General features: G+C 32.2%; 1 protein-coding gene across 2 annotated transcripts; it reads left to right on the top strand.

Moving 5' to 3' along the window:
• Positions 1–1,941: 1,941 nt before the first annotated feature.
• On the top strand, positions 1,942–14,117 carry Oseg4 (intraflagellar transport protein Oseg4). 2 transcript variants are annotated; one of them, XM_088047176.1, is made up of 20 exons: positions 1,942–2,067; positions 2,113–2,224; positions 2,272–2,450; positions 2,498–2,761; positions 2,816–2,981; positions 3,025–3,164; positions 3,209–3,427; positions 3,474–3,615; positions 5,080–5,136; positions 7,257–7,376; positions 7,425–7,695; positions 7,749–7,989; positions 8,036–8,421; positions 8,467–8,610; positions 8,663–8,858; positions 13,041–13,253; positions 13,299–13,407; positions 13,453–13,706; positions 13,756–13,880; positions 13,930–14,117. In XM_088047176.1, exons 1-20 carry the CDS (start codon positions 2,044–2,046, stop codon positions 14,099–14,101), a joined length of 3,534 nt encoding a protein of 1,177 aa, XP_087903302.1. In that variant the 5' UTR covers positions 1,942–2,043; the 3' UTR covers positions 14,102–14,117. The 2 variants fall into 2 exon arrangements, with proteins under 2 accessions (XP_087903302.1, XP_087903303.1); XM_088047177.1 differs by lacking the exon at positions 5,080–5,136.
• The last annotated feature ends 3,053 nt before the right edge of the window (positions 14,118–17,170 follow it).

Raw genomic sequence — 17,170 nt, 5'->3', positions numbered from 1 at the left:
AGGCCTCAAAAGCGGCCTAAAAGTAAGTCTTTTCTGACCCCAAACATTTTTGGCCGATCTATGGTGGCGCCATCTATCCCTAGTTTTGCATATTACATCAAGATACCGACATTACCCCCAATTTTATAATTATCTGGGTGAAATCAAATCGACAAACTGTTGTAAAGTGTAACAAAGACGTGTTGAATTATTGAAAATGAACGTGGTTAGCAGTGCTGCTGCAACAACATCATAAAATTAATTGTTATTAATTAATTAATAAAACAAATTGTAAAGTTACACATGCCGAAACTGCAAACGTAAATAAAGAAAATATGAACTTTTTTGAAGGATTCATAAATATTTACAATTATTCAGTTGTTATAAATGATTAAATCAATAAATCATAAATAAAAATTAATTAACTTGTAAATTTAATGATGTCGCCTAAAAAATCTTGTGTGTAACACGGCCAAAAAGTGCCATTTTGCCCTCGCCTTCTTTCTGGCCTCGGCCAAAAAAGACACACTTTTTGGCCTTGGTACACAAATAACTATTTTAGGCGACTTAAACTGAAAGTTGAATTTTTAGGCCTCAAAAGTGGCCTAAAAGTAAGTCTTTTCTGACCGCAAACATTTTTGGCCGATCTATGGTGGCGCCATCTATCCCTAGTTTTGCATATTACATCAAGATACCGACATTACCCCCAATTTTATAATTATCTGTGTGAAATCAAATCGACAAACTGTTGTAAAGTGTAACAAAGACGTGTTGAATTTTTGAAAATGAACGTGGTTAGCAGTGCTGCTGCAACATCATAAAATTAATTGTTATTAATTAATTAATAAAACAAATTGTAAAGTTACACATGCCGAAACTGCAAACGTAAATAAAGAAAATATGAACTTTTTTGGATTCATAAATACTTACAATTATTCAGTTGTTATAAATGATTAAATCAATAAATCATAAATTAAAATTAATTAACTTGTAAATTTAATGATGTCGCCCAAAAAATCTTGTGTGTAACACGGCCAAAAAGTGCCATTTTGCCCTCGCCTTCTTTCTGGCCTCGGCCAAAAAAGACACACTTTTTGGCCTTGGTACACAAATAACTATTTTAGGCGACTTAAACTGAAAGTTGAATTTTTAGGCCTCAAAAGCGGCCTAAAAGAAAGTCTTTTCTGGCCGCAAACATTTTTGGTCGATCTATGGTGGCGCCATCTATCCCTAGTTTTGCATATTACATCAAGATACCGACATTACCCCCAATTTTATAATTATCTGTGTGAAATCAAATCGACAAACTGCTGTAAAGTGCAACAAAGACGTGTTGAATTATTGAAAATGAACATGTCTAGCAATGCTGCTGCAACAACATCAAAAAGCACATCAAACCTGATTCATATAAATTGTGAAGCTACACATGCCGAAACAGCAAATGTAAATAGTGAAAATATGCACTTTTCTGAAGGATTCATAAAAATTTACAAATATTCAGTTGTTATAAATGATTAAATCAATAAAACATAAATAAAAATTAATTAACTTGTAAATTTAATGATGTCGCCTAAAAAATCTTGCGTGTATCACGGCCGAAAAGTGCCATTTTGCCCTCGCCTCGGCCGTTAAAAAAAGGCTCGGCCAAAAAAGAAACACTTTTTGGCCTTGGTACACAAATAACTATTTTTTAAATTTAAGATATTTAGAATCGGTAGAGAATATAAGATATATTAAAAAAAAATCAAAAATAAAAACAAAAGGCTTGCATTTTTGTATTCAGAAGAATATGGACTCATGTATTCATTTTTCGATCTAGTCGGCTGAGACTCAAAAAGTTGACAAATGTTAGTAAATGATAGTAATCAAGACATACGTCAACAACAGTCGACTAGATTTGTTTTTAATTTATGTAAACAAGGTAGGCAACTAACAATTTACCCTACACGCGGGTCAAGGTCACTACCACCTGCTGTCAGCGTACTGTCAGCATCACAAAGTTACCATAGTAACACAACAACAAACATCTTCAAGAAGTCGTTGAGTCGTTGAGTTTCACCAAAAATGTTCATTTATCTGAGTAAAAAAGTGAGTGACTGACTGTTGAGAGGCTTTGTTAAGTTTTTCTTGCAGATTGCGATTCCTAACAACACTAAAATCAACGCAATCGCTTGGAATAAAGAAGATGGTTACATAGCTGTTGGCGGCGAAGATGGTTTGCTTAAAGTTTTAAAACTCGACGCAGGTTTGTGAAATAAGACGAAAATAATGATTTCTAATTGTAATTTGCAGGGAATGAAAATGATACTGGGGCAAAAACAAGGGGTTTGGCGGCGTCAAGTAATTTGTCGATGAATCAGACCTTAGAGGGTCACACTGAGAGTATCCAGGTGTTGGTATGGAATGAGGCACATAAAAAACTCACGACGAGTGATCAAAATGGTGTTATAATAGTTTGGATGATGTATAAGGTAAAAAGACTAGAAATATTTCTCCTGTAGAAAAATTTTATCCCTAGGGCGCGTGGTATGAAGAAATGATCAACAACAGAAAAAAATCCACCGTCGTGGGCATGGCCTGGAGCGCTGATGGGTTAAAAATTTGCATAATTTACGAAGACGGCGCTGTTATCGTCGGCTCCGTTGATGGAAACAGGATTTGGGGCAAAGAGCTGAAGAACGTTTACTTATCAGGAGTTCAATGGTCACCAGACGGCAAACTCCTCTTATTCAGTTTAAAAAACGGTCAAGTCCACTTGTATGATAACCAAGGAAATTTTATAGTATTTTCTTCCATTTACCCACAATACGTTATAATTAATTCTCGTTTATTCCAGATGCAGATTGAAGTTTTCTGTAATGAAATCAATATAGAACTAATCCCAGTCGTGGGTCTACATTGGTACAATGGTCAAAATGGGCACATGCATGCCCTTTGCCCCAATCTAGCGATTTGCTATGAAAACGGGCGTGCTCAGATCATGCGAAACGAAAGCGATATAAGTGAGTTTTATTCTTTTTCTTCTCTCTGTAACGATTTCTGTAGGTCCTGTCATCTTGGATACAAGAATGATCGCAGTGCACTGCAGTTGGAATCATAACGGCTCCCTCCTAGCCGTGGCAGGTCGACAAATCAACGAAGACAAAGAAGTGAACTTGGTCCAATTTTACAATCCTTTCGGCGAGGTAACATCGCACAAAAACTCCAAAAAACTGAGTAATTTTTCCAGCATTTACGAACACTCAAAGTACCCGGGAACTCAATCTCTTGTTGCGTTTGGGAGGGTGGATCCTTAAGGGTTGCTCTCGCTGTAGACTCGTTCGTTTATTTCGCCAACATTCGCCCGGATTACAAATGGTGTTATTTCAAAAAAACGGTTGTTTTTACGTGTTGCCGCCCACAGAGACCCGGAATATGTGTGGCTTTTTGGGACATTGGCAATAATCAGGTTTGTAAAATTCGTTTTGTAAAGTATTTATTACCACTAATTCCAGTGCCATGTTGTTTACGTACCAATTTTATTGGCTCTGGATGGTTGTGGTGACCATTGCGTCTTGGTCACAAGATCGGAAGCTGATGATGCACCGGGACATTACGGATTGATACTGTGCAACACTTTAGGAACAGCTGTGGATGGTAAGACTCTTTACCAAGGGCGGGGATTTAAACTTTTTGATAGACAAGATACTGTAAATCCTATTTTGATAAAATTACGATTGGTTTGGAATTGAAAAAAAAAATTTGACACCCATTACCGCCCAGTGTCCTATATATAGGACAGCAGCCAGTTTACAATTTTTTTAAAGTACATTAGAATTGTTTTTTTCTGTATGTTTTAATTTTTACCATAAACTACTGCCTTTTGACTTTCCATTAACATTTTTTTTCAAGCAAATGGTTGTTTTAGTTTTTAGCAAAAAAAATTGAAAAACCTCGGTTTTCAGTGCATTTGTCACTTCACTGTATTTAATTTTTTTGCTGTAAAATTAAAAACTGAATATGTAATTTGACTTGTTCTAATTGACTAATTCTTGAAAGTACTGAATTGGCTCTGGTTTTGATGATTTTGGCGTATTTTATATTTTTAATAATTTAGACTTTGAGTCGGCTCTTCAGAACACGAATAAACTGTTCATTATCATGTTAAAATTCGCTTTTATGCACGCCACGTGACCAACAAAAGTTGGAATGCTTCAAGATTTTCAGTAAATAAGGGCATAAAAAATATAAAAAACGCGCTTATAAAATGCGTTTCATTAAAGTTTAACATAAGTTTTATAATTTTTTTTCTTTTTCAACTTCTATGGACATTAATTAACCATTCAAACGAAACAATTTGTAATAATTTCCAAAAAAAAAAAATATTTGAGAATATACTTGCTATTTCTTTCTCAATTTTACAGACTTTTAGTAAAATATAAAAATCAAGTATGAAAAAAAATCAGAGCCAATTTTCCAAAACCATTCATAGTTTCGTGAATTGTTGGCATAGAAGTATTCGAAACCACTCTTACATCAAGGGCAACAAAATCACTGTTGACCAGTGTAATAGGTCGTAAATTATGCTGTCCTATATACAGGTGATTTTTAAAAAATTGGCAGGCGTTGTAGAATTTTTATTTATGAACCGATTTCAAAAATTTAAAAAACAGAACAAATGGTTTTTAATTTACTATAAACTGATGATTTTATAATTTTTCTAAATGTTTTAGAATCTTTTGGGCGATATTCAACTTTCTTATTTTAAATTGGCACCCATATATTTTTTTTCATAATTTGGAAGATATTAATTTTCTTGATTCAGTAATGTGTGGTATGTTCTACTTTTACAAAAAATATTTAAAAAAAGGTGCATGGTGTCAAATAACACAATACCGTTATTATAATGTCAAAAGCAGCAAATAACAGAAAGGATTGGCATTTTTTTTGAAATTATTGATAACAAAAGACAATAATAATTACAAATCAGAAAAAACATCTACCTAATTTAATTAAAATACTGTTGAAACGCCATCCCGTTTTTTTCATTGCACAATTGACACCATGCATTTAGATTTTATTAACTTTTATTGCCTATTTTTTTTCAATTTTGATATACAGGTGTCCCAGAACTCGCACCCCATACAGCAAGGGAGGGTGCCGACAGCAATACAGATGGTAAATTTTAAAACAAAAATTGAGTAAGTTTAATAGTATTCAAGAACTGATAAAAAGTTAATAACCAATCCCGAAAGCTTATTCGAGAAGTGGAGTAAAAGGCCATCCCAATTTCCTAGGCAGCGAGAGTCTAATATTCATCTGACCAATGGATGATAGTATGTGTCCATAGTTACCAATTTTCAAATTCTGTTCAGCTTCAGGATTGGCTACAGTTTTTTTGTCTTATCTCGGTTATTTTTTGAGTTAAAAAAATATAGTTTCGAAATTTTGGTTCAGAATTGTTGCCTTCATAAGCCCTTTTCTCTGGAGCGCGAGTTCTGGGACAACCTGTATTTTTTTTAAATATTTTTTTGTAAAAGTAAAACATATTATACATTTCTAAATCCTGAAAATTAATATCTTCCAAATTATGCAAAAAAAATATGGGTGCCAATTTAAAATAAGAAAGTTGAATATCGCCTAAAAGATACTAAGGCATTTAGAAGAATTCTGAAATCATCAGTTTATAGTAAATTAAAAACCATTTAATTTTTTTTTTAATTTTTAAAATCGATTGATAAATAACAATTCTACAACGCCTGCCGTTTTTTAAAAATCACTCTGTATAGGACATTGGGCGGATTCGCTAAGTTTACAGAAGTATGTTTGCGCATTTTTTTTGTCGAATTTCCGCATATTGCTTTACCAATGCAAACAATTTTATTCTTAACTATAAAGGGGATAATATTTTTCATAGGGGAGATGGGATGACTATATAACATACTTGGAAACCTAGAAATTGACATACATGGGTAAGATTTGGACATAAAAATAAAGCAAAAATCAACTATGGTCGATCAAAAAGATGTTCAATTGTCTAATGTAAATCGTAGCATTTTTTATAAAACTTTATGCGTCGCAAAAGTTTAAATTTATTACACTTAGAACCATAAGGTGTTGAAAAGAGGTACTATGATCACCGATTTGATGAATGAGTAAGTGAGTGAGTCATTCTCTAATTTTTCCAAATAAACCTTTAAGGCTGGAGGTAGTAGAAAAAAGAAGCCGGACACTCCCAATCATGTATTAAAATTTTTTTACCATTTTTGAGAGGGATTGAACAGTACGACTAGTTACCAGATAAATATTTTATTCGAATTAGAAATTGAAAAGCAGTTGACAAAGCTCTAGAAGCTGACGCAAAAAATTGTTTTTATCACTGATAGTTTTGTCGTCGCAAAAAATGTAATTTTTCGTTAATTGTGAGGGTTTGTGATATCAACCCCTAATTTAATTTATTTTCAATATAAATGTGTTAAAAATATCTCAGTTGTAATTTTAGATTCAATGCAAATTGTCTTCAAAATTTGAGAAAAAAATGCTGTTTTATCAAGTTAGTTTCCAATTTCATTACGGACTACGTTTACACCCATCTGTCAACATCTTGTGTCACAAATGACATCTATCTTTTGGCTCGCTTTAGATTGTAACAAAAGTCTTACTTGGTGAAATTGTCGCTTTGTCGATGTTAATTAATGTTAATTAATTCTGGTGTCCATAAAGTGCAACATGCCCGTGTTAATCAAAATTAACCTTTATAAGACTGAATGAAGTGACTTGTGAAATTTTGGTGTAAACGTTGTTTGCCGCTGCGCTGTCAGAATTTTGAAAACTAACTTGATAAAACAGCGTTTTTTTCGCAAATTTTAAACACAATTTGCATTAGATTTAAAATCAAAACTCAGATATTTGTATCACAGTTATGTTGGAAAAAATTGAATTCGCGAATATTTCCGCAAAAACTCAAAAATCGCTAAAAATTATACTTTTTATGCGTCGCGACGCTAAACAAACCGTGATAAAAAAACAATTTTTTGTTAGCTTCTAGAGCATCGTCAACTGTGAGCGTATGCAAATTTTCAAAATTTTGTCTTTAAAATTAAAGACGATTTTGGGGGTGGACACAAGTGTTGCCGGACCCTGTATAGAAAAAATAGAAGACAAACATTTTTTTTCAAAATTTTCATATAGGATCACTCAGGTATCTAAACTAAACCTCATATGTAACATTTATGAAAAAAAATTATTATTTCTAGTAGCGAGCGTTAATTTTTCATTCTTATTTATGTGTCTTGTAGGGAAATACGTCGACATAGAGCCCATTGCAGTTACTATGAACTCCACTCATGTAATTGTCACGTCGAAAAACAATTTCATCGTGTGGCAATATAAGACGCCCAAGTCATCAACGATTACAGGTAGTAGTAAAATTAGAATAAAATAGTTTTTTACTTAATTTTTCCTAGGAAACCGCGCCAAGTGTAAAACCTTTCATATCGACGACAACCCTACAGGCGCAGTTGAAGTAATCCAAGACTTGGAGCATCTCGATAAGATTCCAGTGAGCACCCATAATTCTTTAGATCCTGCTTGTTGTATAGCGTGCACTGAAAAGTGTCTTATCATCGGTCGCGAGTCTGGATTACTACAATACTACGCCTTGCCTCACGTTGTCCTAACAAATAAATATAAAATTGCAAGCAGACCCCATAAACTTGCCATAAATTGCAACTCAACGTAAGTTTAAGAAATGTGAAAAATGTCTTCTTAGCTGTCGATCTTATATATAGCCGCTTGTCTGTGATTGACGTCGCTGGTGTGATGGTAGTTTTGGACATCTCTGAAGCCGTTGGACGGCCTTCCACTTCAACTGACGGCAACAAGCTAGAGAGGAAAGATGTTTGGGCAATGTGTTGGGCGTCCGACAACCCACAATTGTTGGCAATCATGGAAAAAACACGAATGTACATCTTCAAAGGAATATACCCAGAAGAGCCCGTGTCATGCTCGGGTTACATCTGCAGTTTCAATGTAATAACTTTAAACAACTCAATCACAATCCTACCGTTCATTTTAGGACCTCGAGATCCAGGCGGTGCTCCTCGACGAAATCATGGAATCCCCCGACCGCCCCAACAGTAAAGAACACCTAATAAAGCTCGAAGTGAAGAGTTTACGCGATACGCGCCAACTTCTTGAAAAAGTCGGTATTAATGAAGCCTCCCAGTTCATAGAAGAGAACCCTCACCCACGCTTGTGGCGTTTGCTAGCTGAAGCAGCTTTGAAAGAAATGAACTTACCGATGGCCGAATCTGCATTCGTACGTTCTCGCGACTACTCAAAAGTCTTATTTGTTAAAAAACTGAAGGAAATCAACTCTGAAGCAATCCGAAAGGCGCGGGTTGCAACTTACTTGAAGAACTTTGACGAGGCAGAGAAGATTTACATGGAAGCTGATAGAAGGTTCGTTTGTCGCTTTTGTAACATCTCTAAAAAAAAAATTTTTAGTGATCTTGCTTTGAATCTGCGACAAATATTAGGCGACTGGTTTAGAGTCATCCAAATTCTGAAGAACGGGGCGTCAGCCCCGGATTATTTGCTAAAAACTGCGTATAACTCGACTGCAGATTATTTCATCCATTTTAACAATTGGTGAGTCCAACAGTTTGATTAATCTGCGATTTTTTACTGATTTGTGGTACAGGGCAACAGCGGTTGAATACTATGAGCTCGCGGGAAGCACTGAAGAAATGCTAGAGTGTTACTACCATCTTGAGGACTACAAGAAACTAGAATCGTTCATACAGATTTTACCAGAGGGCGATCCCTTGTTAAAGAAAATCGGTGATATGTTTGCCGCCAATGCAGTGACTGCGGAGGCTGTTCAAGCTTATTGCAAGGTAAAATCAACACTTTTAGGGCCGCTTTTACAAATCAGGTATAAACCCTGTATAAGCTCGGGGTAGTTATCCTAGGCATAATTTTATACCGCCGATTATTCCTGGTATAAATGGTGACCAATTTTACAAGTATACTTTTCCAAGTTGAGACTCGTTATTATGGCCCTGCAATAACGATTACCGCAACCATTACACTGGTCAACAGTGATTTTGTTGCCCTTGATGTAAGAGTGGTTTCGAATACTTCTTTGCCAACAATTCACGAAACTATGAATGGTTTTGGAAAATTGGCTCTAATTTTTTTTTCAATCTTGATTTTTATATTTTACTAAAAATCTGTAAAATTGGGAAAGAAATAGCAAGTACATATATTCTCAAATATCTTTTTTTTTTGAAATTATTACAAATTGTTTCGTTTGAATGGATAATTAATGTACATAGATGTTGAAAAAAAAAATTATGAAACTTAAGTTAAACTTTAATGAAACGCATTTTATAAGCGCGTCTTTTATATTTTTTATGCCCTTATTTACTGAAAATCTTGAAGCATTCCAACTTTTGTTGGTCACGTGTTGGTCACAAAAGTGAATTTTAACATGATAATTAACACTATAATTATAATTCGTGTTCTGAAGAGCCGACTCAAAGTCTGAATTATTAAAAATATAAAATACGCTAAAATCATAAAAACCAGAGTCAATTCAGTACCTTTAAGAATACAATCGAAAACTATGGCCTTGAAAACATAGAAATCCGCAGAGATATTCATGGCAACAAAAAAAATTTTTTTTTGTTGAGCTGTGTTATCAGTGGTTTCAAGGTTGTAAAGAACCCTGCCATAAATTATTTCCTAGGTAGACCGAGAGATTTCAAACCAGGAACTGCTGACATTTATTAATTTTTTTTTCTGATTTCTATTTAAAATTTAGCAAATAAAATAAATCCTAACACCACCTAGTAAAATTAAATTAATTATTAAAAAAAAAGAAGAAAATATTCAGGGTTTAGTGTCACGAATAGCTTTGGCACCAAATGCAAGTTTTGTGTCCGGTGCGGTTCTGGTCGAGTTGCAACCGCAATTTATGGTCTGCATTGTGAAGAAATTTGACTTTTACACAAAGCCGCACCCTCATAAAAACGAGTCTCAAATTGGAAAAGATACTTTTCGGTCTAGGTTAGCGAAATTGGTAACAGTGGAAACAAAATTCCCCAAGTTTTATTTAATTTTGTTTGTCAAATGAACGGGACAAAGACGGTTTACGTTGTGGTTTGCAATTATTAAAATCACAAAATATTAATAAATGATGTACCAATATTTGATTCGGATGATGATGAGGAAATTGTCGAACAACTTTCATAAGTACGAGGCTCTAAACGGTTTGTAGATTGATTTTTAAGAAATTTGAAAGTTCCGTTTGAGTAATAAGACATTTGGAAATTTGTTGAGATTAATTCAAAATAGAATTCGTTCTACAACTAATCGTATTCACGTGATGCGACTGTACTAGCAGACTTTTGTAGCTTCAGTGAATCAATTGGATGTAATTAATTACACTGTTCGATAAATTGAAATTAATTTTGAGTGCCTTTTTTTCAAGTTTTGAAATCTAAGCAAAGTACTAAACAACACCTTTGTCTCAAAAACTTCATATTACGTATAATTTTTTTGTTATGTCAAATTAAGAAAAGTATAAAAAAATATAGAAAAAATATTGTTAACATACCTTTATTCAGGTTTATTTATAATATTAACCTATTTATGGCTATAAATATATTCTTAGTTTCCTCCTTTTTTAGAACTTTTCAGATATTATTTATCAATCCAAGATTATTTAGAATTCAACAAGTTTTCTAACTTCCACTTCACTAAATTTATTTATTTTATTATTCTTTAAATTTAAATATGATTTTTTCCTAATTTGCAATTTCAAGTCGTACATATTTTACACATTTGTACAAAACTTACTAGATCATCCATCTTTTTTAAATTCGTTTACATTCTCTATTTGGAGTTTATCTTCATTTGCTTTAATAAAGTTCCTCGAAATCTTTGAGTATTTGTATCTTAATTTTTCTAATAATTTTTGTTTATTTCATTTTTTAACTTGCTGTTATTTTTGGTTTTTTTATACATTCTCTATTACATTTGTTGGATAAGTTTATATCAGAAAACAAAAGTTCCTCGAAATCTTTGAGTATTTGTATCTTAATTTTTCTAATAATTTTTGTTTATTTCATTTTTTAACTTGCTGTTATTTTTGGTTTTTTTATACATTCTCTATTACATTTGTTGGATAAGTTTATATCAGAAAACAAAAGTTGTAAAAAAATTAAAAATTTCACATGCAAATCATTATTTTTGGGTGGCATTTTTCAGCACGACATACAGGGTGATTTTTTTAAAACGGCAGGCGTTGTAGAATTTTTATTTATGAACCGATTTTAAAAATTTTAAAAACAAATTAAATGGTTTTTAATTTACTATAAACTGATGATTTTAAAATTTTTCTAAATGTCTTAGTATCTTTTGGGCGATACTCAACTTTCTTATTTTAAATTGGAACCCATATATTTTTTTTTATAATTTGGAAGATATTAATTTTCTTGATTCAGAAATGTGTAATATGTTCTACTTTTAACCAAAAATATTTTTAAAAAAATTATCAAAATTGAAAAAAAAATAAGCAATAAATAAAAATTAATTAATAAAATCTAGGTGCATGGTGTCAAATAAAAGAATGCCGTTATTGTAATGTCAAAAAGCAGCAAATAACAGAAAGGATTGGCATTTTTTTTGAAATTATTAATAACAAAAGACAATAATAATTACAAATCAGAAAAAACAACTACCTAATTTAATTAAAATACTGTTGAAACGCCATCCCGTTTTTTTTTATTGCACAATTGACACCTACGAGAAATGCATTGTGCATTGTAAGGTGTAGCCCCATCTTGTTGAAAGAAAACTTGTTTTTCCTGTTATTTGCTGCTTTTTGACATTACAATAACGATATTATGTTATTTGACACCACGCATCTAGATTTTATTAACTTTCATTGCCTAATTTTTTTCATTTTTGATATTTTTTTTTTAAATATTTTTTGTAAAAGTATAACATTTTACACATTTCTGAATCAAGAAAATTAATATCTTTCAAATTATGAAAAAAAATATATGGGTTCCAATTTAAAATAAGAAAGTTGAGTATCGCCCAAAAGATACTAAGACATTTAGAAAATTTTTAAAATCATCAGTTTATAGTAAATTAAAAACCATTTAATTTGTTTTTTAAATTTTTGAAATCGGTTCATAAATAAAAATTCTACAACGCCTGCCGTTTTAAAAAAATCACCCTGTATAATATGAAATTAACGATGGAAACAAATGAAAAATCGACCAAATTATTAGTTGCAAGACACTATTTATATAGAACGACAAAATAAAAGATTGAACGACGTGAAATTTTATTTCCCAGTAAAATAAAAAAATCGGGCGGCAAGTTATATTTATCAAGACAATAAAGATATTCTCCAGGCAATTAATTGATTCCACCTGGTTGTTTAATAACTTCAACGACAGAATGCAACAAATGGCAGACTAAACAATTTTTTAACGACATAAATTTTAATTCTCGACAGGCACAGCAGAGCAACAAAATAAAACCAGCAAACGGCCGAACGTAGGAGATAGAAAAAAACTCAAAATTAGACAAACAAATTTTGAAAATATCTTACACGACAGTTGGAAAAATTGTCGATCACATATTTTTTTGTCGCTAAAATTATTATTAATGTCTGACATTCACCTCTTTTCATCGTTCATACTCTCTCGTTCAGTCATTTAAATTTGTCGTTGATTAACAACTAATCAGTCGGGGTTTTTCTATCGGGAAAATCTTTATATTTGTCGTGCTCTTATTTTTTACCCATTATTTTTTAGCCGCCAATTTTGATGCAAAATTATAGAGCTTTTTTGAATTTGCCTCTTGTCTGAAGCACTTTGCAAAAATTTTTGAAGTGAAATATGGTAATTATGACAGTAAACACGCATACAATTCCCACTTTTACCACTGATTGTTAAAACCCATTTCCAGGGTTTATCTAAGGAATAATGCTATTCTCAATTTATATCTGCTTTGTAAAAGCGGCCCTTTTAAAGCCCAAGACTTATCCTTCCTTGTAGTACCGTGATGTGAACGCTGCGATAGATTTCTGCATTTTACACAATAAATGGGACATGGCGATCGACCTGGCGAAGAAATACAACATCACGAAGATTTCGGAATTATTTATTAAATACACGACACATTTAGAGGAACAGGGCTCGCTTTTTGCAGCGATTGATGTGAATATACAAGCAAAGTTTTATTTGCACGCTGCTGAACACGCTTATAAGGTAGTTTTACAATTAATGAATCAAAGAGACTTGAGTTCTTTGTAGCTGGCAGATCAAGAGAGTAAAAATATGAGCAAGAACTTGCTGAAGGTGAAAAAACATTACGTGTATGCAGCGCGACTGCTACAAATGCACAAGAAGACACCGAATTCGGGTTAGTAAACTCAAGTATGTTTCTTTTACTTATAATCTTTGATAGAGTGGGCATCTGATCCCATGATCTACGAAAACGCATGGAAAGGAGCAGAAGCGTATCATTACTATATGTTGGCTCAAGAACAGTTGTATAGTGGAAAATTACATGATGCTTTATGCACCGCGTACAAACTTCAAGATTATATTCATTACTTAAGTCCTCTAGAAATATACTCGCTCTTGGCTTTAGCAGCTTGTTTGGACCGTTCCTTTGGTGTTTGTTCTAAGGCCTTGATTAAACTTACAAATCTCCCAGAGGTAAGATCCACTTGTAAAGTAAATGTAAATTAAGTTAAATTTTTTATAGTTGAATCAAACAACCAGAAGCCAATATACGAAGCTTGCATGGGACATCTTCATCAAAAATGAACCAAAGGATCTTAGGCAAAATAAAGTGAAATGTTCCAATTGTCGGGAATACATATCTGATTGGTAAAATGAAAAATGGTTATTTGAATTTTTGATTTTTTTTTTCTTTTAGGAGGACACGGTGCCCGAAATGTAAAATACACTTTCCTACTTGTATTGCTTCTGGCAAATCTATAATAGAAGAGGTGAGCCAAACGTGGCTTTGCCCTCACTGTCATCATCCAGCGTTTGAGTCGCTAATGACTTTCCAAAATGCTTGTTTACTTTGTCACACGACTAAATAAAATCTGTAATCAGCTAGGGGTGGTTTAGTATACTTTTAAGAATACCAATTACGGTCGTTGCTGTGGTGGGTTCAAATCGTTTCTACATTTTCCTTAGATCATGTTTGTAGAATCAGTAGATTTCCTCCCTTTAAGGCGGCGATTTACCCAGAGCATTCTAGGTTTGCTGTGTCAGACTCGGCAAACGAAGCGTTTTTAGCATAGCATTTTATTAGTTGGACTACAGCTCAGAAAGAGTAGACATTGGAGACAGCGATATAGAAAAAATAATAATATAAAAATAAAAACAAAAATATAAAAGCAACAACAAACCAATTATTTAATAAAACAAAAAACAAACATAAAATTAACCGAAATTATTAAAACCAAGGCATTCCTTTGTCGCAATGCGAATTCACAAGCTCGAGTACCAAATTTGTTCAAGTAATGTTCTAAACTACAGTGAAACCTGTATAAAAAGGAATTGCAATCCGATGTTTACGTTTAAGCAGTTTTCCTTTTTATGCAATTTTTTTGAAAGCATTGACATGTCTTCCGCAAAAAATTTCCAGCCAACAATTTGAAGCTTTCAAATTTTGATGTTCAAAACGTTCGGCGATAAATTTGGTTTGCGATTATAAAAGTAGACCTGATACATATAACTAGTTTAATTACTTCTTCGTTCTTGGTAACACAAATTTTCCGAAATAATTTTTCGTTAAACTGATTTTTATTTTTTTTTTCATATTTAAATTGAGTTATTAATTGTTAAACACTTTCTTTATCACATTCTTGAACTCAGTGTAACTCTATTTATTCTTTTAAAGTGAACATGTTTTTCGTCCATCCATTCATTGCCCGGAATTCTCAATATCTAAATTTTTATTTGGAAGTAAAATTCTTGTTGGCTATAATAAAAAAAATATAACCTAAAACCTCAGCTGAAGTCCAATACGAGGTAAACAATATAAACAAGACAGTCGGCGTGTGACTTGTTTTCTAAACAATTCCCAAATTGTTTCTAAGAAAATTTAAAAGAGTAAACAAAAAATTTCCCTTTTAAATATGCAATAGTCCGTTTTTTGACTTCCGTGTTTGCGTAAATTCTGCCTTTAAAAATAAAGGTTTCAGGTCTTTAAAATAGTCAATTTTGTAAAAATCCAAACAGTTTTTACAATAAATATTTAAAATTATAAAATAAGTTATAGTATACAGACTTAACATAGAAACCGATCTAAGAGTCAAAAATTTGAAATATTAGATAATGTAATAAAATAATTCTAAATAATATCGCCCATATTTGATAAAAAAAACTTTCAATCCCTTAATAAATTAAAATTGCAAGGCAAGAAATATGTAACGAATACCCGAAAGAAGGTAAAAGAAGAAAAACTAAGTGGAATGTGCGATGTATTTGTCAAGAGCTGCTGTATGCCTTGGTTCTAAAGAATCCAATATGTAAATAAAAATTTGCTTCTTATCTAACTGGACTGTGAATGAACCGAACAACAAACAGAAAAACTTGATGTTGTCTAAATTCTTAGTAAATCATAAATAAAGCCAAGACACAAATCGTTTTTGTTGTTCCTGACACTTTGGCCAATGGTCAACCTTCAACAAAGACATTTTTACATCAAGTAATTTCTTCAAATTTTGACACAACGTAAAAGTTATCCTATCACATCTGTTTTAATTTATTATAATTGATAAAAGTGTTATAGGTGTATTGTAAATGTTCGCTAGCATTGGCACAATTGAATATGAACAACCAATGCAAGCAAAATAACAATCTTCAGCAGATTTTACCATTTTTTAAACCCGCCAACAAAGAGTTTTATAAATAAACTTTTAAAAAATTAGTTATTATTTTTACGATTTTTTAATAAAATTTAATAAAATCATTGATTAATTTGTATTGGTGAATATCTCATTAGTTATAATTAATATCATGGCGCTTAGAACGATTTTTGAATTTCAACGTCAATAATTTTTTTCTCATTTGTCAAAAAGACAATATTTAAGAGCTCTCAATATCAAACTGCAAGTTTATTAACAAAGCTTAAAATATAGTTTTTGCAGTCAGGTTAATGTGACAATGTCTAGTTTAAATAATTTCTCAAAATATGTGACTTGCTGAGCCCGTTATTTAGGTATGTCAAGTCTTTAAATTTGAATGGACATCGAGTCGATCTCGAGACCAAATGAGCAAAGAAAAGAAAGTTAGTCGTTTATTATCGTACAATTTCTCACTTCTCGGACACATGTTATTTTTTTCCCCACCATCATGGTCACAGAGGGTTGGTTTCAACCCAAGATGTACACAATTTATCCACAATGTGGGCGATGCAGGCTTCATGTAAATTAGATCCTACATGATTATAAAAGAATTAACAGTGGAACGAACATGATATTCTTTTTGTTAAAGAATGGTTCTGTGTCGGGACGAAGAGCTTTTTACAAAAGGAATGTTATTTCCTGAGATGTTTAGTTCTAAACTTGGCCAAATTTAACGATTTTCAACATTTTTTTTTCATATTGTCGTTACTTTTTTTTCAAAAAAACTCAACGTCCCGACATTAATTACCATCTTAACTGCAGTTTCACAAAATTTGAACTGATTTTTTTCACAGACAACGGAGTAATATCGAATTTTGTGAGGTCTGAAAACATACATTTTTCTGGAGGTAAATCGCCGCCTTAAACCTCCAGATTTTACTTACATTCTCTAAATTCTTTCAGATTTTTCTTAGAACCTCTAAGTAGAGATTTTCTGTAGAATCTTATCTAAATTTTCCCAACTCTTTTATTTTTAACTTCTAAATCTTGTCTTAAAATTCACTCCCAAATTAAAATTTGTCAAAGTAAGTTTTTTGGTCCAAAAGTTTGAAATTTAGCACAATTCAATAAAGTGAAAATTTCTAAAAATTCCGTTTTTTATTTTAAAGATTTGAAATTTATCTCAGAGAGTAAAATCAGCAAATTTAACAATTTTGGGTCAAAAAATTGCCAAATACGAAATTTCATACAAAGTAGTGGTGGACATTTTTACTTCATTTCAAAATTAAAATATTCAAAAATTAGTTTTTTTGC

Source organism: Gnatocerus cornutus, chromosome 10 (genome assembly GCF_029298725.1).
Source record: "Gnatocerus cornutus isolate USDA-ARS CGAHR chromosome 10, icGnaCorn1.1, whole genome shotgun sequence".
NCBI lineage: Eukaryota > Metazoa > Arthropoda > Insecta > Coleoptera > Tenebrionidae > Gnatocerus > Gnatocerus cornutus.
Note: the sequence above shows the minus strand (reverse complement) of the source record. Positions and strands in the feature narration are given on the sequence as shown.